The sequence below is a fragment of the Melampsora larici-populina genome (assembly GCF_000204055.1).
Source record: "Melampsora larici-populina 98AG31 unplaced genomic scaffold MELLAscaffold_52, whole genome shotgun sequence".
Taxonomy (NCBI): Eukaryota; Fungi; Basidiomycota; class Pucciniomycetes; order Pucciniales; family Melampsoraceae; genus Melampsora; species Melampsora laricis-populina.
In genome coordinates, this window is record NW_006768816.1 from 513,141 (window position 1) to 536,663 (window position 23,523).

The following is a 23,523-nucleotide window of genomic DNA, read 5'->3' on the forward strand; positions in this document are numbered from 1 at the left end:
CTGGAGCAGATCGAGATTTACTTCAGAGGTATACAAAGGAAATGATCAAAGCGGGAGACTTCAAAAACATCAGAGCCCGATTCCCTGAACTGATCAACCCAAGTGAATTGCCGTCATCAAGTCGACAACTATTTCAAGGAGTCGATGGATCGGGTATCGGAAGAAATGAAGAATTGATAGATCTCTCAGAAGAATTGAAAGAATTTAAACAAAACAATCCAGAGATCGTTCATAGAGAGGCTTGGATTTTTTCTGACGCTGTACTTGCTTCTCCAAGATGCGATGATCCCATGATTTGTGTTCAGTACTGGTTACCTTTTGTGAAGGATATGAAAACTGAAAAGGGGGTTGAAGCGCTCGGGGCTCCTTTGGCTGAAGAGCTATTCAACAAACTTGTAGATTTGGCCGATAAGAAGACAAATGGTAGATTAATCAACACCTCACCAGACGCAGCTTCCATTTTTCTACGAAAGACCTTTGGTACCTACTTTGATGAGAATTCGATTCTTGAAGAAAAGCGTATCAGTTTACTTCAAGCCATACACAAGAATTTAAATACCTTAAACAAACCTGATGTCACCCTGGGCCTCAAGTATTACGACAAAAATCCTTTTGATCACTTTCCGGGTCTCAAAAATGTAGATGATTTTAAAGAAGCTCGTAAGTTGTGTTTTATGAATGAGGCCCTTGGCTTATCTGCTGAAATTGATGTTTACTTGTTTGAAACTCTCAAGGTTCTGGTCTGATTCCAGGAAATTCTGCGGACAAGGAGATTGTGGAGAAAGCTAAACTCTTGGATTGCCTTGAATTTGCTAGAGTTGGTACATCCTGGATTTGTAAAAGGTTCAAAAATTAACTTGGTTGATCCGAATTGATTGCCGAAAGAAGTATAATGAGAAATCAGGATCAAAGAATTCAAGGAGAAAATCCTCAGTGTTGCCGTTTTTTAATGGGTTCAAAGTGTTACATACATCCCCGGTCAGGAAACGGTTCAGGCTGGGTAGAGAATGTAAGGAAGTGTATTTACACCAAAATACTCTAGATCATATGAGTGAACTGTAAGCCATGCGCCTCGGGCTTTGATACGTTTGTCAACAAGGTTTCTTTCAATTTCACATGCACTTAAGCAATTTCTGGTGAGAAATCACATTCTGCAAAATTTAAAGTGTTTATTTGGTGGTATATGTTTCATTTTTGCATTAAAAAAAATTACAGAATGTGATGTCTGGTCAGCAATTCCTTAAGTGAACGTGCCCTAAATCTCTTTCACCACCTTCATGATCTGATAGCCATCTAAAGACCTATAGAAACAGTCTTCAAGGCATTGGAAACCCAACAAGTTCAACTTGATTTTGTTTTCATGAAACTTATACCACAATTTAGCCAACAAAGTCCCCTTACTTGAATTTCCACTGATTCAATTAAATTCAGGGTGAAATCAAACTTACAAGAATGAATATACATTCTCACCTTTTACTTACTGTTCTGAGACTGTATAGAGAGAGGTACCATACAGTCAATTTCCAAAAACCTTGACCAACTTTGCCCACAAAACTCCAAGAAAATTGGCAAGGAATTTCTAACAAGCTTTTCTAAGTTAACTTGACTACATCTTGTTTGTTTTGTGATCAAGATTTACAATTGGATTCTTTTGAAGAATTCAATATCTAAGAGCTGATGATCTGATCCTCAAAACATAGTTATCCTCATACTTTCCAAAGACCTTACATAAGTTCAAAAAAGATATCTTCCTTTTCAATGATCTCATAAAATATACTTCAGTGTAAAATAGTAATCCCATGAACACCAAAACACTATGTAAAAGGCAAATGCAGAATTAAATTTATGAAAATCCATAATGAATTTTTACAAGAATTGAGAGAGGATTGAAATTTTTCAAAATCATCAAGAATAAGTTTGGATTTCATTTACTACAACTTATCATGGTTTGACTTATCTAACACAACAATGTCAGTTGATCAGGTCCTCATCTCAAACCCAACTTTTTACAATCCAAACCTGGAATCTGAATGATTCATTCATAGATTAAATTAGTTAAATTTGATACGAAAGGCAAGCTAGTTCTTCTCTATTACAATACATACTAACTAAGCTTTATTATTCATCTACATACCTCACCTACTTCATGAGTCCTCCATCTGCATTCAATAAATTCCATTTCCTCAATCCATCCAATCCAAAAACTTAATCACTCAACCCAATCCTACAACCCAACTAACTCAACCCAACCCAATCCTACCAATAAATAAATAAATCAAACCAATCCAATCACTTTTTAAGATCAAAACCTTTTCTTTGGTTCATTTTTTGTACTTTTCTTTTTAAAACTTTTTCATAAATCTTGACTTATCACTTCTTTACTTTAATTTATCAACCATCAAATACATTTTGAATCGGTTCAGGAGGGATCACACCAATCCCACTAGAAGCCGGTTTATAAGCATCTAATAAACCTTCTTTACCTTCATTTAACCAATCCTTTCGATCAACTCTTTGACCATACTCTTCCCTCTATAATAACCCCCCCAAAAAAGCCAAAAAAGATTCATTAGAATTTTACATTATGAAAAAACTTTGAAAAAAAGGGGGGGAAAAGATTTAAAAAGCACTCACCGAATCCAAAAACTCATGACAACTAAAATCCCAACTTCGAATCCATCTAGACGCTTCACACTCATTTCTAGTCCATTTACCAGCATACGTGATCGGATAAAACCTCCACCAATTCCAAACCACCAAACAAACCAACACACCCAACACTTTCCATCGATCGATTAACTTTAATTTACATGTTAAGATTTCAAAACTCATCGAACTTAATAAGATTGTATAATATAATGATGGAAAGTAATGGTGTAGGAATAATTGTCGGTTCATTAAGTAGAATGGTAAGTAATGGGTTGCCCAACCGATCGTTAGATAACTTCCGATCCCATCATATTTAGATAGTTTGGCTAGTTTCCAATCAATCCACCAACCAAATCAAATCAAACCAACAAGAAAATTTTCAGTTCTCTTTTCTTCAACTCATGCCACAGTAAACTTTGTTTTGATAATCGAAAAATCAATCATCACTTTGAATTGAGACACACTTACCATCATTCAAATCATTTCGATACCCTCTTTTCCTCCTCAAGACCAGCCCTAATTTCATCCCTCCAAATCCAATCAAACAACCCGTACTAATCCACCAAACAAAAGGATTCCCAAGTAAATAAACTTGTAAATGATCTTTTGCCCAACTAATTTCAATCACGAAACCAAAAAAAAATAACGAAAAAAAATCAAGAAATCAAACACCCATTTTTTTACTTTTGGATCATGTTATAAAAAAACCAATCCACTCCAAAAAAAAGACTTACAAATTGATCCCTCTTTTTAGGAATGGCCAATCATTCGGTCTTGAATCGTATGCATGATGATCTACTAAAGCTTGATTAGTTTGCCACATCACTTTTTGTAATTCCATAAACCTTTCCAAAAACTTGGGTTTTCTATAATTCACTTTTTCCGATTTAGAATCTTTTCTCACTTTAAAAAAAAAACATCACTGAAGTCAACTTTTTCAAATCAAAATTTTCCAAATCAAAACTTTCCAAAAAAAAAAAAACTCAATTTCATAAACTTACATCTTTCATGTTCATTAGTTTCAATATACCAAAGTGAATTAGCCAAAGTTGGATTCTTATTACAACTCACTTCTTGTTGATCAAACGCCCAAAAAGGTAACTTCACTCGATGTGAAAACAAATAACAATTCTGAAGTGGATGTCTTAATCGAAACTTGGTTCTTAAGGCTTTTAACCTTTTGCCTGATGATTTGTCTACTTTCAAATCTGATTGTTTACTAACTATTTCTACTATCCATTCATCATTTGCATCACCTGGTTTTTCATCAACACAAACAGATCCGAATTTCGGTTTAGTTTATAATTCATTTGGGGGTACTTTTGGATCAAAGAAATACTCTTACCTGGAAATCCTGGAAACCCATAACATGAAACTTCGTTTTGATAATCCACATCAGTCACCGGAGCTCTAACATCATGAGTATGTAATTTCTTATTCGTAAGCGTATGTTGAAGTCTAATGATCGAAGTATGATTCACAAAGACCGACTGATGATTATAAAACGATAGATCTCTCGACTGCTGGGGATCTCCAATCAACGATTCATCCGAAAGTCTACCCAAGATGGTCCAAAGATTATTGGAATCTGAATGAGGATAGAGTGTGATCTGTTGTTGTTTAGAACCAGTAGGATAATACTGTGAATGAGAATGTAAATAACCTCCTTGAGTGTTGGTATGACGAATGGTCACATTCGATCCGATCATCACATCTGCATACGTATCACTCATTCGATGACCTCTAAGAGTATGTTGAAACTCTGAACTCATAAACGGATCTCCATCACCTGATCCAGATAAGATCCAAAGATGAACTTGAAAGATAAACAAATAAAATCCAATCGGAACGATCACCAAAGCCATCACTCTAGCCATAAAATATCTTGCAAGTAATGGGATCGGCACCCTTAGATCTCCCATCAAATTCCAAAGCTGTTGAATCGTAACTAATCCAATCGTAGCGATCGTAAAGAATCCAACCCATTTCGTCGAAGCTACGGCTCCTAAACTCAAACCGGTTAACAATAACCAAATCCACCATCGTTTGGTGAACCCTCCTCTCTTGGAATCTTCGTAACAAAAACCCGTATGAAAGAAGATTGTCAAAGTCGTAAAGAACAGTAAGGGTGAATCAAGTAAGATGAAGCGAGATTGAACTATCAATCCGTTTTCGAAAATGATCATTAAGGATCCTAAGAGACATGACATCGGTTTGAGCGTTAACATCCTCATGGTTAAATAAGAGATCGGCACAATCAAGGCTCCTAGACTAGCTGGTAAAAGTCTCATTTGAACATATGGTACATTTCCTGTTAAATAATCACTGATCATAAATTTGTTGGAGTTAATTAGAAGATGTGATTTGGTTTGAAAACTATCGGAAATGGAATTCATACCTTCCTATATCTCTAAAATTAAAATTCCCCTTGTACCCATTAATCCAAGCAACAAGAGTGATCAAAAGTTTTCCAAGTGGTGGATGTACATCCATAAAGAATCTCGACTTGATATACTTTGAAGCGAATCCACCGAAATGAACTTCATCAAACCTAAAATCAAAAATATAAAAAAAAATGAATTCATTGATGAGAAAGTATGGAAACAGATGAGGTTTACAATCAATCGATCGATCGAAAAAAAAAAAGACTTACACTACACTAGAAGGTCTCCAAATTGCCCAAGTTCTAATCAAGAAAGCCAAGATGGTAAGACAAATAAGAATCTTAGATTCATGTTTTGAATCGAGTTGATGTAAACCACCACCGAATGAATTCCAAAAGGAATGATGATTTGATAAAGTTGAATTTGTTTTTTGAGATTGATGATTGACTAACCAACCTTTAGTATAGTTTGTAGAAGAAGTAGGATCTGATTTAAAGTAAGATGGTGATATTATATTTTGATCTTGGTTTGATGAGTTTGACCAAGGTGTTGGATAAATGTAAGGTGAATCTAATCTTGTTGAAGTTGAAGTTGAAGTAGTACTGGATGTTTTGTGTTGATTGGTTTGATAATTTGAAGTTGAATTGATTTCTAATAGTTTTTTGTGATTATGATGAATTCTAGATCGTAATGGTGGTAATGAAGGTGATCCTGAATTGAATTCTTGTTGTTGTTCTGGCTTGATTTCATTTTTCATGGTTTTGGTTTTTGGTTTTTGATTTGGTTGAGTTTGAATTGGATTGGGATTGGGTTTATTAGAAAAACTTTCAACTTTCTAATTTCCAGCACCACTTCACTCTGAATCTGACTCTGATTCTGAGTGAAGGGATGAATCCAACTAAACATTCTACAAAGGGATTCATCTCATCTAACTGACTCTCAACTCTTTAGAATCATAGAACGTCACCATAAAAAAACCTTCCAAATAAGTCAACTAATCAAAAATCACCAAAAACTTCATCAGATCCTGCCCTCAAAAGCCACCCATCATCTGTATGATAGTGATCTGATTCAGAAAAGAGTAGCCAAATTCTTGAGCTTCATCTCAGATTACATACCATTACAGTATGTACTCAAAATCAAAACTTCCCCAATAGATTTTGTCTTCTTTGAACCTTTCATAAACCATAAACTAATCCAGCTACTACATAACCCATAATACAACCTCACTCCTCTTGATTTTCACCCTTTAGTCTTCGCTCGCAATGTACTTCCCACTTCACTTCCATCGATCGACCAATCTCAAATACTCTTCAGTTCATCAATTTCTAATTCTTTACATCACTCTTTTGTATCACAATATTATATTTAATGTTCTCTTACCAAAACCAAATATGATTCTTTCAAATTCAACTACAAGAAACCTTATTGAAATCTTCTTGACCTTTTCATGTAATTAGGTACTCCTTCCTCATTCTCTCTTTCCATTCACATTCTTCAATCAAGATTACTTTCTATAACCCAAACCGAAACCTGACTTCTTAAATAAATCTTAATTAAATCTCAAGTATAAAACTTATATATACAAAAACTAAAATCAAACAAGTTCAATCTCTTGAAGTTTTTTAAAATAAAAGAAAATCCATAAGAAATCGTAATACAAATCAATGAATCTTGTGTTCCCGTTCAGTATCTGTTTGAGTTTGGAATTTATAATGAAGTGATACATATGATAAATAAAACCTCCTGAGTTTCAAACTGTTTGTTAAATGATATCAAACAAAAACCAATTTTTTTCTTTGATGACTATGGTGTTGAAGACATTGAGCTGTGAAGGAATTTCATCAAGACAGGTCGTTAAACAAGTCAATAAATCAATCTTAGGGTCCCCCTGACCATCGGGCCATCCGACTGAGTCTGTACACTTTGCCATGTTTTTTCCGGATTACGTAACGGATAAAATGTCTTGAAGAGATCTGGTTTGAGAGTATGAATACAAGAGATCTTAATGGGTGGGACCCTCTGAGTCTGAGTCTGATTACGCATTGCAGTTGGTTAACTCATCAACTCAATCTCGATCCATAAGACTTCAAAGACAATATCTTTCCATGTACGGGGATGTTTCTTGATGAACATAAATTTTTCTATGAAGTAGTTCATCATAAAATGATAAATGTTTGAAAGAAGGGGTTTTTCTCCTCAGCAAATAAATTTCAATATCTTTCCATGTGTAATGAACATAGATATTTTTTTGAAGCAGTGCATCATAAAATGATCAATGTTTGAGAGAAATGTTTTTCAAAAAAAGGTTTCAAGAGAATTTGTGGCTGTAGGCTACCCTATAAAAAATTATTTCTCTTCCAAATCACTCAACATCATTCAAAACCCAAAGATATTCTTCTCCTTCGAGTTCTTTGGTCCTCGTCATGATGAAAAGCTTCTTCAGTAGTATAATTATCCTTTCAATCGTATTTTCATCTGTAATGTCACTTGAAATGGAAGATCGTGAGTCTTCACTAAGAGTCAGACAGACATTTTAGTGATCAAAGAATCTCATCTTAAAAATATACTGAAACCTATAGCCAGACTCGATTATGCTTGTGCTAAATTCAACAAAGGAGTCTTTAGCCCAGGAATCAGTACTTTTAATCAAGACCGCGAACAAGCAGAGTCATTGGTCTCCACCAACGCCGTGGTCGAAATAATAAAAGACTTGAAAGACTATGACACTGTTTCACGCCCTGGTGAGTTTGCATTTTGTATTACAAACCTAAATGGTTTGGTGGAAGGTGTATTGTATGGTGAAAGCTGATGAACTTTAATCATTCACTCAAAAGAGAGACTCACCGTTTCATTCCAAGGTGAGTTTGTATCCCGTATCACAAACAAAAACTACTTGGTGGAAGTTGTATGGTAAAAACTGATGATCTTTAATCCCATATTGGAATTATCGGTCTGATCGAATAGATTTTTTCCACAACCATGCAGGTAAATATAGAGACACCAACAGTAGGATACGTAAGTTTTCATTAGACACTCGAAATAACTATATATAAAAGTCATCCAAGCATAATTCATTCAACTGAGATTTCTTTTAACAGTTAACAAGGTACAAGACGGGAATGATGTGAAGGTAATTTATTCCATGAAATGTCCACCTTTACGACGTGAAAAGTCTGTTGTGTTTCGAGACACACCAGATGGGAATATAGAGGTAGTTAAAGTCACATTAATTTGACTGATCAACTTCCAAGAAATGTGAATTCGAAAACATTATAAAAGTGTCAATGAAGATATTTAGTACTATGTAAAGTCAAGTCTGCTCCAGCACTTCTTAAGATGTCTTGTAAAAACAAATGATCAGTTGATCTTAACAAATATTTCATGAAGATTTTCTTAACCTCTCATTAACCGCAATCTGAAATATGCATTACCTTCTTCATACTTGCAATATCTATAAGTCATTGTTGATTGTGGCACAGAAATGACACAATATTGGCAAGGATCAATTCATTTGGTATATCGAAATGAGACATCATAGTCTTCACCCAATCTACACAAATTGTGCTGGTTTGACAGCAAAGGGTAATGAGATGATACAGATCTCAGGAGATTCAATGACTTTGAAAAGTTGAGATGATTTTGTTTGCCCTAATACCATACTTGAGTACTACTTAAACCTGGTCCAGCTTCTCCTTCCCAAACCCAAAAGTTCAACTATTCCCCAATCTTTTTAAACAAATTTTGATTATCATTCATCATCTTAAATTATATAAAGAAAAAACATGCTCACATCTTAAATTTTCATTACTTTTTTTCTCTTGCCAATGAAGCACAAAAACTATAAAAAAGTTCACTAATGATGAAAAAAAACACTATCTTATAATATCTTTTTGAAAACCCTTCACATTCATTCATTCATTCATTCGATCCAACCAATTCACAATCAACATCATCACATAGAGTCTTACAAGAACCCCACAAAAAAATGGCTTCACAAAACTAAAACAAATCACATCTTTCTTGCACAAAAAAAAGTTTCATTTCTTCTTCTTTTTTTTCTAGATTTTAAGAATCAAAATCATACTCAAAAGAAGGTGGAAGATCTGCAATAGGTCCACTTAACAATCCCGAATCTTCATCCATACCTCCTGTACCACTACTCTCTTGCATTCCAACATCTTCAACTTGATTAGTCAAATTCTTAAGTGAAGTGAACTCTAAAAACTCTTCAGGTAAATCAGGTTGTTGATCTTTAACAATCAAAATCCCACCACCCGCTCCACTTGCTGCAAATTCGGCCATACTCAAAACTGTTTGAGCTACACTACTAATCGAACCGGTTCCTACTTTACTTAATGATTTAGATGAAGATGATCCAACGATCGGTCGGACTGGTACATATCTAGATTGATCTGGGAATGAAATGTATGATAGTTGCGTAGGTGTCACACGTGAGAGATTGTCTAATTTATCAAATGAAGCTTCTTCCTTTCTCCTTTTTGTCGCAGTTTTGCTTCCTAGACCTTGTGATCCACTCTTTGATGCTTCATTTGATGGTTCATCAATCTTCATCGCTTCTTCATTATGGAGCACGGCTGGGCTTTCAGGAGCCGGTGTCTACAAAGCTCAGAGACTCATCAACATCCATCCACCAACCTATAGAATCATGTCTACTTCACTTACCATCTCCATCTCATCTGCATTCAATTTGTCCTTCTTCGTCTTCTCTCTTGCTTTAACTTTAGCAGTAGTAGACAAAACGGCCGTTGCAACCTTTTCAACCTTTTCTGTCGTAGGTGGTGTAGTAGCTGGTTGGTAAGCAAACAGTGAAGGTCGTGTGTTGGATAAGAATTCGAATTTAGGCATCTAAAAACCCCTCCAAAAACATAATCTCAATCAACAAAAAAGCCAATTTCCTTCTAGTCTTTGTAAATATGGCATGAGACAAAAATACAATCAAACTCACTCGAAGTTCTTTATCAACACCAATAATCGCTGTTGGAGTAAAAGCAAGTGCCAAAGAATGTGCCATCGGAAACCAATACCAAAACTGATTAAAGAGAGCCATTCCAACGATCGCTGTCATATTATTACTTCCATTCTTACTCCTCATGGAAACAGTCACATTTCTTCCTCCTGCATCAATGATACCTTGTGCTAAAGTCGCTCCAAACTTAGCCATCGCATCTTCATGTTTATCTGAAATGATTTTCTCGAATATTTTTCTTACTGCTGATGCCTTGGGGTTTAAAACTTCATTTTGTTGAATTAGAATCATCGCTAGTGCAATACAAGCTCCTTGTTTAACGTAGTCGACTGTGTCCTTCGTCATGGGCTCTAATAATTCAATGGCTTCCTCCATTCCGGTTCCAGCGCAGGCAATCCCGAGTGCAAGTGCAGCACCGTACCGAACGTTTGGATTGTAACTTTCACTCAAGAGCTGTACCACTCGTGGAAGTTGACTAGGGTTTCGGAAAAGAAGAAATCCAAGTGATGTGACTGCTGCTCTTCGAACATCGTCATTCACATCTGAAACGGCTACATGCAGTAAACGTCGGATGGCTTTATTATTTCCTGTACCGGCATAGGCCATCGCTACCGTGTAGATACCACCGTATCGAAGGATAGGATCCTACGAGGTCATCAAATCACTCACTATCAGTTGACAGACAAACAAGCCAGGGCTATGGGATACCACAGCGATGGCGATCTTGCAACGTACCTTGTCAGACGTCAAGATCTCGATGATCCCATCCGCTGCCTCTTCCTTTGCGTAAAACAAGAGACTGATTCCAACCGCTAAACCACGAATGATCTTCTCGTGTTGAGTCTCATGAGCATATTGTAACATCTCATCTAGAGCTTTGCTTGACCCAGTACCTAACATCAAGAGTCCCATTGCATATCCTGCTGCTTCACCTGCGATAGCAGAGTCGTTATAGAGTACATCACGAAGATCATCATATACATCTATCATTCGTGACCGGACAATAAAACATTCGTTAGAAACACAAATGTTCTTACATTGACATGCATTTATGAGCCCAAGTTGGAAAGAATTGACACACCTTCATTGCCAGATGACATACCAGCCACTCCAAGACCCAGAGCAGCACCATGTTGGATAATCTCGCTATTACTATTCTTCATCAAATTTCTAATATAATCCAAAACTGTCGCTCCACCATGATTAGCGTTGATCAAACCGAGAGCAAAGAGACTACCTCCTTCACTATAAAAACTTGAACTCGCACCACCCGGTAAATACGGTTGTAAAATTTCCATCCCTTGTCTTAAATTTCCACGATGAATCACACCTAACCCAGCTGTGACTGAGAACTTACTCCAATTGCTTGCCTTACTAAGCCAATCTAAATTATCTCTTAGAAATTGATCAGATGTCGTACCTGCATTCGCAAATGCATTGGCAAAGCTAACAGCATTATGATAAAGTGAACTTCGACCGTCTAAGGCATCCTTGCTTTGTTTGAGGATGAGTAAGTCTGAATGATTATTTCGGTAAAGGAATTCTAAGTAAAGCTTAATTGACTCTTCTCCAGTGAGGATTTCACGTGCCCGGTCAATATGAGGGTTACTGCTAGACTGTTGGCGATCGTCAATTAGAAGAATGGCGTCAGTTATATAATAAAGCGAAGAAAATTCGACATGTGATATGGCCACATACTTTAGAACCCTCTGTCTGGATGGCTGTAGCCGTTGCCGATCCATGTGTACCTGCCAAATTCTTTCTGATCACTTCCAAGAACTCTTGTGTGGCAGTCTCAGCCAAATCGAAACATATTTGATAAGCAGTCAAGATATCATCATCCTTTGCTTCAGGTTTCAATAACTCCTTGAGCAATTGACTAGCCGGTTCAGGATCATTGAGGTAGACAAAACATTGAGTGATACTGAAGTAATCGGGTCCTGATTTCTGGGAAGTGAGTAGACGGACGAGAAGTCTGAGTAAATCATTTCTGAAAGACACCCGGGTGATAGCCGTCATACAAGCTTCCAAGAGATAGCTAAGCAGATTGTCTTCTTTAGTACTATAACGAGATGCAATCGACTCAATGATGTCTAATCGACGACTTTCTAATGCGATCCCCAAGGCTTGACGATATTCACCAGCTTCGATGCAACGATTAAACATTCTTTCAACTATTCCTGACATACGTGGATCGATAGCAGCAGGAGCGGAAGTCATCGAGTCCGAACTCGATTGTTCATGTGCGGTGGATAGAGTCACATAGGCGTCGATACATTCAGCTATGAGAAATCAAAAGTTAATCCAAGATCAAACTTTAGATTGTAGTGTTCAACTTTGAGTGAGAATGATATCCAACTTACAAACAACTGTCTCTACGAATTCACCATCTGTACCGATCGTACCCACTCGTTGAACTTCAAACCGATCACCAGCTCCTAGAGCAAATTGTAATGATTCGGCCAAATCTCCTAGGTGATAATAGACCTTTGAAGCTACTAGTGCAGCAAGAGAGCGGGTAGAAGCTGATAGTCGATCATCTTCGTAAAGTACTTCGCTGTAAGTAAAATCAAAAGGGTAAGTGATTGTTATGATGAGCTGAGTTGAGTTAGTGAGAAGTTAAGTTCTTGTGTTACATTTTTGAGATACCATCAGCTACTTCTGCCCAGAATTCATAAACGAGACTATCCAATTGTTGTAGAGCATAGGTTTTGAGTTCTACGTCATCCTCGTCCAAAAGAGTTAAAATACCTGTAAGAATGAATGAATTGAAATCAGTTTGACTTTCATTCTTGATTTATGTATCATAGAGACTAACCTGAAGCAGAAGTGACAGCGCTCATGATGTGATGTTGGTAATGATGATAGATTGATTTGAGTGATTGGTTTTATTGCTGATGATGGATTGGTAGTTTGAATGAGATCTATTTTCTTGCTGACCTTGATCGACGAATGCACAATCTGGAATGGGTGACGCGTTGAGTTGATTTAGAATACAAGCATAAACTAAAGTAACACTCAACTTCGTATGTAAACCCATAGCGATGCTTATATCCAAACTCTTCAAGTCATCCATCCACTCCGAATTTCAGTTCAGTCCTTCATCAACCAACTTCACAATCTCAAAAAAATGTCAAGCTTATTCTTCTCACGCTTACAACACATCATCAAACCAATAACAAAATCATTAACTCAATCAACTCATAATGTAAATTTAAACTTAACAAAACCTTTCATCTCAAATCAATTCATCAATCAACATCAACTTAATCTTGGTCATAGAGGTATGAAAGTTAGATCAAGTGTTAAAAGAATCTGTGATGGTTGTTCAGTTGTTAAAAGGAAAGGAAGAGTTTATGTGATTTGTTCTAAAGATCCAAGACATAAACAGGTACTAGTTTTCACTTTTGGGTGTTTTGGATTGATTTGAGTATAAAGTTCTGATGAAAATTGGTTTTGATTTTTCAGAGGCAAGGATAAAACAAAAATCGTATTCGATAAAAGAAACACCGTTCAAACCAAAAATTAAACAACAACTGTATAACAATCATGTTTTAAAGACTTTCCGGGTCATTCTCTAAGATTATCCGATCGATCTCGTCATCGACTTTCCGTTGTGTACCGCACTAGATCATCTCGAAATTTAATTACCCTTGGGACCAGGATATTTGGACGGAAGCACACTGGTTCTAAGTGAGCACGGTGAATGGACTCCAATGTAATACATGTATCTCAGATCAGAGTCATGTGTAGAAGCTAATGGCAGCTGATCAAATCGAATAAGGATGGGTAAAAAGGGTATTACATTGGAAAGAGGACAACAATTTAGTAAAATGAAAGTAATGGCAACTGGTTGAGTTTGTAAACCAAGAAATCTCTCTTTGCCCTAAAGTACTTTTATTTACATTCCTTGCAAGATTGAAATTGAGATGATTCTTTTGCAAAGTGAGTCTCTACCGATTCTTTGAAGCCCTAGAATCGCAATTTTGTTAAATAGATACGTGATGAACAAATTGAGTTAAACATTTATTGATCTCTTTTCAGATCGAAATGAAAAAGACAAAAAAAAGAAACTCAACTTGTAAGAGAAAGGTTTTCGAGTAGGAGAAAATTCACCTAATTTATGTCCAACCATTTCTGCTGTAATATTCACCGGAACATAATCCTTTCCATTATGAACTAATAATTTAAGTCTAAGCCAAAAACAAACAATCCAATCCAAATCAAAGATTATCCACAAAAAAAGAAATCAATCGAAAAATGATGACTGACCCTACGAAATTAGGTAGGATTGTACAAGATCTAGCTGATGTTCTGATGGCTGTGTTTGTACTCAAAGCTTCAGCTAGATTTGGGAAAGCTGTAAAGAATGGACCTAAAAGAAAACCAAAGGGTCAAGATTGATAGTTTTCTTGTTATTGTGAGAAGTCAAAAATGAGACTGACCTTTCCATGCTGATCGAGCTAAACGTGTTAAAGTTGGGTTCATGTTTTCATGTAAATTGATATAGGTTCGTTACTTGATCGATTCTTGATGGTTTTCTTGTTTTCTTGAAACTCTTCTGGAAATCTCAACGGATGGAAGCGCAGTAGACATTCGATATAAACATATCTTAGATGAATATAAGCATTCTACTAAGTCACCCTATGCTAACGCATCCACAACGTAGAACTTTCAAGCCCCCCGATTCTTTCTGCGACCAATGATCACTGGCATGATCTGGAGCTGGCAAAAGTCTCGAAGAGGAGCCAGCGCGTATATCTAAATGAACGACGAAGACCGCGCGTGATTGCGCGGAGAAACTCTAGTAATCATTCGAAATCACGCGCTGAATGTTCCAAAAAAGAGCTTCAGGAGTGGGAGTCTTTAATCTGAAGAGATTAGGGATCAGATATCAGTCTTATGATGGACTGATGTTTGATCGAAAAGAAACCACAATCTGAGGAAAGCGGAAGATTGAGGAAACTTGATAATGAGTTCGATTTCAATAAGAGAACTACTTTAGAAAGAAAACAACTACTAAGAAACTTGATAATGAGTTCGATTTCAATAAGAGAACTACTTTAGAAAGAAAACAACTACTAACACCTGAAGAGATTAGGGATCAGATATCAGTCTTATGATGGACTGATGTTTGATCAAAAAGAAACCACAATCTGAGGAAAGCGGAAGATTGAGGAAACTTGATAATGAGTTTGATGAGAAAAGAGAACAAACAAAGTGGAAACATGATTGGTCTATTTATAACTTGAACAACTCGAACTCATTACATCGCGTCATGATGTTAGCAAGAACCCTCATTGATAATGCACATTTATCTATACACGTCCTGCTCAAGAGAAGTCATTGCATGACTCTCAATTCCCCCCCATCTTGCTGACATCGTGTAAGCCTAAAGAATGGCAAAAGTTGAGATGCTTGCAAGGAGTGAGAGCTTTTGTCATTACATCAGCTATCATATCATTAGTTGGAATGTAAGTAACCGTGAGTTGTTTAGTGCTGGCTAACTCTTGTAGCCAATGATACTTGACATCCACATGCTTAGTTCGCCTTTGAAACTTTTCATTCTTTGCTAATGCGATAGCACCTTGATTGTCTAGATTGAATATTGGTGAACTGCGTTGACTCATCTTCATACCCTTCATTAAGTTGGTAACCCAAACGATATCCTGACCACCTTCGTATGCTGATCTATACTCCGCTTCCGTCGTCAAAGATGCCACACTTTCTTGCTTCTTACTCATCCAGTTTACCGTACTAACACCTAGCCTCGTAACATAACCCCCAGTCGACCTCCTGCTTACAGGACACACTGCGAAATCAGCGTCTGCAAACGCGTTCAATTCCAAATCCTTACCTCCTAAAACTAAACCAAAATCTTGCGTTCCCTTCAAGAATCGTAACACCCTTTTGAAGGCGATCCAATGAACAATTGAAGGACAGTTCAAGTGCTGAGAGAGCTGTGAGACAACGAAAGAAAGATCAGGTCGGGTCGCATTGTTGAGATACATCAATCGTCCAACAGCTCGTCTGTAACTTAAGCCTAGATCCAAAAATTCTTGATTTTCTTTTGCTGTTCCTGGGATTAAGTATGTATTCGGAATCATTGGTGAGCCTACAGGTTTGCAGTCAGTCATCCCGTAGTCTTTGAGTAAGTCACGGATGTATTGCTGTTGTGACAAGGTGATTGTTTTAGCCTGACGATTCCTGATGACCTTCATACCCAAAATGTATTTGAAGTCAATGTCGTCGTCCATCTAAAATTTCTTGGTGATGGCAGAGTGGAAGTGTTGGAAGTTGTTGGTAGCAATGATCATATCATCTACGTGAACGTGAACGATGCATCTCCAAGTAGGATCGTTAGACAAGAAAACACTGGGATCTTGTGGTGAGGGAAACAGGTTGATGGAGGCGAAAAAGGCTTTCAGGGTGTCATACCATACTTTCGGAGCCTGTTTCAAACCGTAAAGTGCTTGCCTGAGTTTGAGAACGGTTTCAGCTGTTGCATCCTTGATATTCAGGCCTTTTGGTATCTTCATGTAGATAGTCTCCTTTGGTGAACCGTTGAGAAACGCAGCAACAGCATCCATCTGATATACGTCTAGATCCTCAACTGCAGCAAGAGCACAAATGATCCGCATCGAAACAAGTCTGGCAGTTGGTGCATAGGTCTCGTTGTAGTCCTCACCGAACTGCTGTGAAAACCCCTGCGCACAAAGACGTGCCTTGTACTTAAGCAGCTCACCTTCTGCACCTAGCTTTTTCTTAAAGACCCAGGTGGTGCCAATTGCACGTTTACCTGCGGGAAGGATGACTACATCCCAAACCTTTCGCTTGTCCATGTTGTCAAGCTCAGCAGTGATGGCTTGCTGCCAGTCGGTTTTGTCGGAGGACATTAGAGCCTGCTTGTAGGTTCTTGGCGACGACACGGAGGTGGTGACTACGTTAGCTCTAGTGCGTCGAGAACCTTCTGGGAGAATGTTGAAAGTGTCGATATTGCTGGATATGTCGTTCGGTGCAACTGACCACACATGATAGTCCCAGCCAGGCTTGCGTTGTTGTGTGAGCTGCTCGATGATGTCTTCGTCATCTCCGTCATCTTCCTCTTCTACCACTGGATTGATTTCTTCCGTTTCCGGCTGAGGTAAGTTGTTTGGAATTGGTGTTGTTGATGCTTCGTGAGGAGTTTCAACGGGAATGGGTTGAGATGGTGTTGGAGGAGGAGAGTCTGGAAGAGGTATTTCTTCAGGTGCGACAGAGTCTTCTTCTGTTGATGAAGCGACCTCTGATGGTAGAATGATGTCGTCATTAAACAATGTGTCGAGGTTGAAAGATGAAGATGGATTTTGTCCTTCAATACCTGGAAACTCCGTCACGTTGAAAGTAACGTCATGAGAATAAACTATTCTCCCATCATCTAAATGTACCCTATAATTCTTGTGTCCAACTTGATAACCAAGAAAGATTCCTTTCATTGAGGTGTTGTCAAACTTGCGTCGAAATTGCTTTGGAATTAAAACGTAAGCACAGCAGCCAAATGGCTTTAATCAAGAGTAATCGAAGGAGCGACCAAACCATAGCTCATAGGCTGACTTATTGTTGGTGATCTTGGCTGGTGTGATATTCTCAAGGAAAACTGAAGTCATGACCGCTTCAGCCCAGAAACTGTAAGGAAGATTGGACTGTCGAAGCAAGGTCCTTGATTTTTCCGTTGTTGTTTGATTCCCTCGCTCTGCAACAGGGTTTTGTTGAGGGGTGTAAGGCGCGCTGAGATGAGACGTAGTTCCGTTTTCAGCAAGCAACTTCTGAAACTCCTTAAGCATGTACTCTCCCCCCTGGTTGTTGACCAAGCTCACAATCTTCTTGTTGTGAAAAGTCTCAACATTGTTCTTAAAGTTCAAAAAGCAAGGAAAAGTGTCTGATTTCAATTTCAAAATATACACGTGTTTGTAATTCGTACAAGCGTCGGTGAGTTTGAAATAATATAAACCTCCTCCTTCAGATGGTACAGAAATCTTGCCACTCAAATCGCTATGAATCATGTCTAAGGGGTGCTTTACAGAAGGGAAATGACCAGAGTATGGAAGTGGGTGACCTTTCGACAGTTTGCAAACCTCACAGTTCCAATCCTCTGGCTCAGAAACGTCGTACATCATCTTAAGGCGGCTGGACTCGGGATGACCTCCCTGTCTGTGGAGAGTCCTGTAGTCAGAGATGGAAACCATAGCGCGAGATTTGATAGTGAGATCCGACGTGCCTAAAACGATTTCAAGTTCAATTACTTGATTGCGAACATGACCAATGAGAGAAGCAGCGCCACGTTTCTTCATGATGATGTCGTCAACATAGCTTTCGATTTTGTAACCATTCATCAACAAGGCCCCCATACTGATGAGACAACAGCCCAAGTCGGGTACATGGAGAGCTGGAAGAATTAGCTCATCATCACCAGAGTTACACGTGATGAAGCCTTTGCCGATGATGTTGATGTTGTTGCCATTGGCCAAGACAACAGTGGAGGTAACTTCTTCATACTTATGGAAGAGATCTCGATCCGGAACCATGTGGTGAGAGCAGCCACTATCCAATAGGATGGAATCGTGCTCGGAAGAGAGGACAACGAAAGCTTTAGCCTCGAAGAATGGATCAACAGTTACAGCAGCAGCAGCTCTAGGTCGAGAAGAACTAGAAGGTCGAGCAGTTGTTGGTCGTAAGTGTGGATTGACTTGATAACATTCTTGTCGAGTATGACCTTTTGCTTCGTCGTTGTGTTTTCCGTTAGAACAGTAAGCTGTGTGATTGAATTTCAGCGGGCGTTGAGTTTGAGTTCGCTGAAGGGTCCTAGTTTGTCGAACAGCAAGTGCCACAGTGTTTGCGTGGGCTTCTTCATCCTTGATCGAAACCAATTGATCTTCGAGGTAATTGAGAACCTTGTCAGTCGTCAAGGGTCGTTCTTTGCGTAGCAGGGTTTTAGTGATGTCCATGGTGGACGGGAGCTTGGTGACGATAGTTTCACCTAAGTAAGATTGAGAGATATGACGAATTCCGTCGACTGCCAACATGCCGGCCAAGGCGTGTTGAGTATCAGTGATATAACCTTCAAGGTCATGGGAGAAGACGAGGTCCGTGAACTTTAAGTAAGCCCTAGCTTGATTCTTGTCAGATGAGGATTGAAAATGGTCCTTTAAGATTTTCCACATCTTAACAGGGTCCGCCACAGCATCCTTCGCAACGATGCGAATGCGATTATCTTGATCGATGCAACCGAACAAGATTCCTGCGGCCTTTTTCTTCTTGGTTTGATGGACTGTGAGTTGTACGGAGTTGTCCAAATCGTCGGATTTGGACAACTCCGGGGGGAACCGGAGGATTGTCGATGTTGATGAAATCCTCAAGATTAACCGTCATGAGATGGGCGATTACATCGCCAGCCCACTCGACGTAGTTGGTTTTGGCGAGTTTGGGGAAATGAGTTTGTGCCGAACTGGAATTTTCAGTCATGGTGATGAATGAAAAAGTATTTGATAATCGAAAAAGGATGTTTTTCGAAGTGAAATTTTATCGATGAAAAGATGAATCGATCGAAAATTTTGACTGGTAAGCGCTTTTTAGAGGAGCGCTGGGCTCATAACCAAAGAGCTTCAGGAGTGGGAGTCTTTAATCTGAAGAGATTAGGGATCAGATATCAGTCTTATGATGGACTGATGTTTGATCGAAAAGAAACCACAATACCTGAAGAGATTAGGGATCAGATATCAGTCTTATGATGGACTGATGTTTGATCAAAAAGAAACCACAATCTGAGGAAAGCGGAAGATTGAGGAAACTTGATAATGAGTTCGATGAGAAAAGAGAACAAACAAAGTGGAAACATGATTGGTCTATTTATAACTTGAACAACTCGAACTCATTACATCGCGTCATGATGTTAGCAAGAACCCACCACAATCTGAGGAAAGCGGAAGATTGAGGAAACTTGATAATGAGTTCGATGAGAAAAGAGAACAAACAAAGTGGAAACATGATTGGTCTATTTATAACTTGAACAACTCGAACTCATTACATCGCGTCATGATGTTAGCAAGAACCCTCATTGATAATGCACATTTATCTATACACGTCCTGCTCAAGAGAAGTCATTGCATGACTCTCAATCCAAAAGCTTTCGGGAATTTTTGCTCCGCGGCTCATGTAAGGCTCACATCTTTCTCTTGTGGACATCTAAGCCTGTGCGTTGAGGGTCCTTCTTCATGAGCCTTGACTGTTGAACTCATTTTCTCATGGGTTCATAATGCGTTACCAACAACTATTGACAAATGCTACAGAAAAATCTCAGGCTGGCTCGTATCTGCACGCTCAAACCTTCAAGTGAGTGAGTGAGTGAGTGAAGACCAGTGGAATCGATGACCTGACAGAAGGAATCCATATTTGCAATGAGATGATTTGAGTATATAATCTCAAAGGATTTCTCTACTTTTCTTTCTCTCATCCCATTCTTCCTCCTCAGTTTACATCTATCAACTTATTCTTTTTCGCATCAATAACTTAACTTTTGCTACTTTTCATCAATCCATCTTACAACATGAAAGGTTTGATTAAAACTCTGGTCCTCCTTGCAGCTTTCACCTACAATGTAGCTCAAGCTGAAACTTGTAAGAAGCAAGTTGACGTCAAAGAGTGTCAAAAGTAGGGATTTCTCTTTATGCCTATTTCATAGTCATCTCACCTCATCCTCCTGCACTTCTTTTCTTTATTTTCTATTCACAGGGCCATTGATCAAATTGGATACGACGCCAAAGGAAATGCTGTTAAAACTGTGAACAAACAAGTACTATCCTCCGGACACTGTAAAGTAAATCCTTCGTCTTTTTGATTGGAATATCTTGATTATGCATTTCTGGGGACCCTCTAGCTTGTTTCAACAATCACTGATTCATTGATTTCCTGTGTACTAGGTTACCATCCAAACCAAAAAAGGTGGTCCAATTTCAACGTAAGCTAGTCACTATTCATATTTGACCATCCAAACATGTTCATCGCTGTGGTTTCTTACATGGCCTTTTTCATAGTTCTGGAAGTGATCTCTCAAAGGCCTTGGATAGTATTGTCAATCGCAAAAATGGCGAATGCAAAAACCAGGTATGTTCAGTTCTTTTCTTACTTCAGCCTAAAACTCTCAAGCTTATATCATCCATTGTTTAGCCCGGAGTGGAGGACATCCAAAACCCAACTAACATCGCGGGTTTTCAACCGGCAACGTTGTTGGTCGAATATATCGAGGATAAACCTGCACCTGCAGCTTGTAAGCATGAACTCGACCCGAAAGAGTGTCAAAAGTCAGATCTTCTCTCTGTGCCCAATTCATTATTTATCTCACCTCATTTTCGAAGGCTTACTTTTTTTTCTGATGACCCTTCTATCTGTCTGCAGAGCCCTTGGACAAATTGGATACGATGCAAAAGGAAATGCTGTTAAAACTGTGAACAAACAAGTACTATCCTGTGGTTACTGTCAGGTAAATATTTTTTCTGCTCAGCTTTGATGGAGACTTTCTCGATCAAAAATTTCTGGTCTCATTGATTGACTGGTTTATTATCTACTAGGTTACAATCCAAACCAAAAAAGGTGGCCCAATCGCAAAGTAAGCTATTCACTACTCATCTTTGACCATTCAAACATCTTCGTCGATTTGGTTTCTTACATGGTTTGGTTCAAAGTTCTGGAAGTGGTCTTTCAGCAGCCTTGAATAAAGTACTTGACCACAAGGATGGTGAATGCAAGAACCAAGTATGTTCAGTTCCTTCCTTACCTCATCTTAGAGCCCTTAGGCTTACATTCTCCATTGTTTAGCCCGGAGTGGAGGGCATTCTAAACCCAACCAACATCAAGAACTTTCAATCGGCAACGCTCTTGGTCGAGCGCATCGAGGGTAAAGCTGCACCTTGTGCTTGAGCTTCCACATCGCTTGTTTCAATCCGACTTCAGATTATCGGCAGTGTTGTTGCGTGTTTTACTTTCACTCAATCATCCATGTGGCTCTGAACCTTTTGTAAAGCCAATATTTGCTTATTCGACCTTGTGCCCTTCTGTTTTCTGATTTTATCATGTGCTTCAAAGTTTTTTTGTCTCTTCCTTTATAACCCTATGAGTTAACACTGTGCTCCATAGTTCATTTGTTTTGAAGTGGCTTCTTATCTCCAACCTCACCATAGATGTACTTTTTGACTAGTGTATAACTCTTGGGCGTGTCTTTTATGTTTTCTATATATGACATCCTTTGCTATGTTTCGATTATGTTTTTTCAACGGACAATGCAGCATTCATGTTGCAAGTTGTTATCAAAGTTTTAGCCCTTTCCCTTTCAGACCCTACATGAACGCTTGCAAAACTATGCTTACATCGTGGATCCCAGCTTGGCAAGAAGAAAAACTTCGCTGATTGGTCTCTTCTTTTACCTCCTGTGCCCCTTCAAACTTCCAAGGATTTTTGCCTCGTATCCATACACTAAGATAAAACAAATGGAAAAGAAACTAGACTGAATGAGCTCACAAATATCACTGGTCTCTAGATTGTGTTTTAAATTGAGACCTTAGTACCATTAACCTTTCACACTACTGCATGTCACCTGCAATCTGACAGACTGGTGTCAAGATTTCACATTACATTGCCAAGTCAAAGAGTACTTTGTACCTCTACAGGCTCCAGAGAACAAGCAGGATGGGACGTAGTTCAGTGAGCACATTGTAAGTTCAATATATCAAGTCATGTCTATTCACCTATTGCACCACTCACCCCATGCAACAAAAGCTACACTGTTTCTGATGGCCAATGGCAGTGAAGGTTGGTTACCACTGGGCAACGTGGCAAGTGAGTTTTGGATTTGATAATTCAGTATTCACAAGTGTGGCATGGCGTGTGGGAATGCCGGATTCGATATGGGAAGGATAAGAAAGGCCAGAGAGATGTGGTATCAGTCTGCTACTGAGACTACCTGAGAAGATCCCTGTGGGGACCCAGGAAAGCTTCTATTGGGGTTTGTATCAAGAATTCCAACATGAAACACAGTAAACTCAGGTCAGATCCAAAAAGATCCAAATCCCGACCTTTTTTGTGGCACAAAACTCACTAAGACAAATGACAAGGGGATGAGCCTTGTGTGTGCACCATCACAGGGTCAGTGTACTCTGGGAATTGAGAGAGGCTCTTTTGGGTGGGCCAGATGGCCAAGGGGTCTTCATAGGTTTGATGTGTAGTAATACTAGAAGTGAATTTGGAAAAATAAAACAGCAAATCTTTTTTGAAAAGCTGTAACTTAACAATGTACGGCTTTTTTTTGCCTAAAATTGAGCCAAAATTCCATCCTTTTCCAATACAAACATTTTAGCAAAAATGGAAAATTCCAACCATTTTTGGGACAAACATAGGTAAAACCCACCTGAAATCTCAGGCCAAATCCCAACATTTTTTGGTACAAACCCCAACAGGAGCTGTCCTGGGTCC

The 23,523-nt window shown here is 38.6% G+C and overlaps 7 protein-coding genes across 7 annotated transcripts in view; 4 read left to right on the forward strand and 3 right to left on the reverse strand.

Annotated features, from left to right (window-relative positions):
- MELLADRAFT_67338 (uncharacterized protein) overlaps positions 1-746 on the forward strand; it is a gene marked incomplete at both ends in the record, with an annotated part of 1,533 nt that extends 787 nt beyond the window's left edge. The window contains one exon of the mRNA XM_007415581.1: positions 74-746. Coding sequence (XP_007415643.1) covers positions 74-746 — 673 coding nt within the window. The remainder of the gene's footprint in view (positions 1-73) is intronic.
- Positions 747-2,619: 1,873 nt separating this feature from the next.
- Positions 2,620-5,790, reverse strand: MELLADRAFT_39376 (family 39 glycosyltransferase; the record flags this gene model as incomplete). Its single annotated transcript, XM_007415618.1, has 7 exons — positions 2,620-2,975; positions 3,118-3,263; positions 3,384-3,548; positions 3,647-3,905; positions 3,995-4,974; positions 5,048-5,200; positions 5,303-5,790. 7 exons carry the CDS (start codon positions 5,788-5,790, stop codon positions 2,620-2,622), a joined length of 2,547 nt encoding a protein of 848 aa, XP_007415680.1.
- Positions 5,791-7,516: 1,726 nt separating this feature from the next.
- MELLADRAFT_111316 (uncharacterized protein) lies at positions 7,517-8,271 on the forward strand (the record flags this gene model as incomplete). Its single annotated transcript, XM_007415582.1, has 3 exons — positions 7,517-7,538; positions 7,616-7,777; positions 8,135-8,271. 3 exons carry the CDS (start codon positions 7,517-7,519, stop codon positions 8,269-8,271), a joined length of 321 nt encoding a protein of 106 aa, XP_007415644.1.
- A 534-nt stretch (positions 8,272-8,805) lies between these two features.
- Positions 8,806-12,958, reverse strand: MELLADRAFT_50220 (uncharacterized protein; the record flags this gene model as incomplete). The annotated part of the gene is made up of 9 exons (XM_007415617.1): positions 8,806-9,653; positions 9,720-9,902; positions 10,003-10,668; positions 10,759-11,006; positions 11,105-11,639; positions 11,722-12,305; positions 12,387-12,580; positions 12,660-12,774; positions 12,842-12,958. 9 exons carry the CDS (start codon positions 12,864-12,866, stop codon positions 9,102-9,104), a joined length of 3,102 nt encoding a protein of 1,033 aa, XP_007415679.1.
- Positions 12,959-13,153: 195 nt separating this feature from the next.
- Positions 13,154-13,453, forward strand: MELLADRAFT_39344 (uncharacterized protein; the record flags this gene model as incomplete). The annotated part of the gene is made up of 1 exon (XM_007415583.1): positions 13,154-13,453. One exon carries the CDS (start codon positions 13,154-13,156, stop codon positions 13,451-13,453), a length of 300 nt encoding a protein of 99 aa, XP_007415645.1.
- A 354-nt stretch (positions 13,454-13,807) lies between these two features.
- MELLADRAFT_50222 (uncharacterized protein) lies at positions 13,808-14,511 on the reverse strand (the record flags this gene model as incomplete). The annotated part of the gene is made up of 4 exons (XM_007415616.1): positions 13,808-13,995; positions 14,103-14,216; positions 14,296-14,398; positions 14,469-14,511. 4 exons carry the CDS (start codon positions 14,509-14,511, stop codon positions 13,977-13,979), a joined length of 279 nt encoding a protein of 92 aa, XP_007415678.1.
- Positions 14,512-20,525: 6,014 nt separating this feature from the next.
- Positions 20,526-22,363, forward strand: MELLADRAFT_73080 (uncharacterized protein; the record flags this gene model as incomplete). Its single annotated transcript, XM_007415584.1, has 9 exons — positions 20,526-20,709; positions 20,791-20,875; positions 20,979-21,016; positions 21,093-21,162; positions 21,226-21,359; positions 21,454-21,538; positions 21,627-21,664; positions 21,741-21,810; positions 21,874-22,363. The coding sequence occupies 9 exons, from the start codon at positions 20,606-20,608 to the stop codon at positions 21,973-21,975; spliced, it is 726 nt and encodes a 241-aa protein (XP_007415646.1).
- Positions 22,364-23,523: the final 1,160 nt, after the last annotated feature.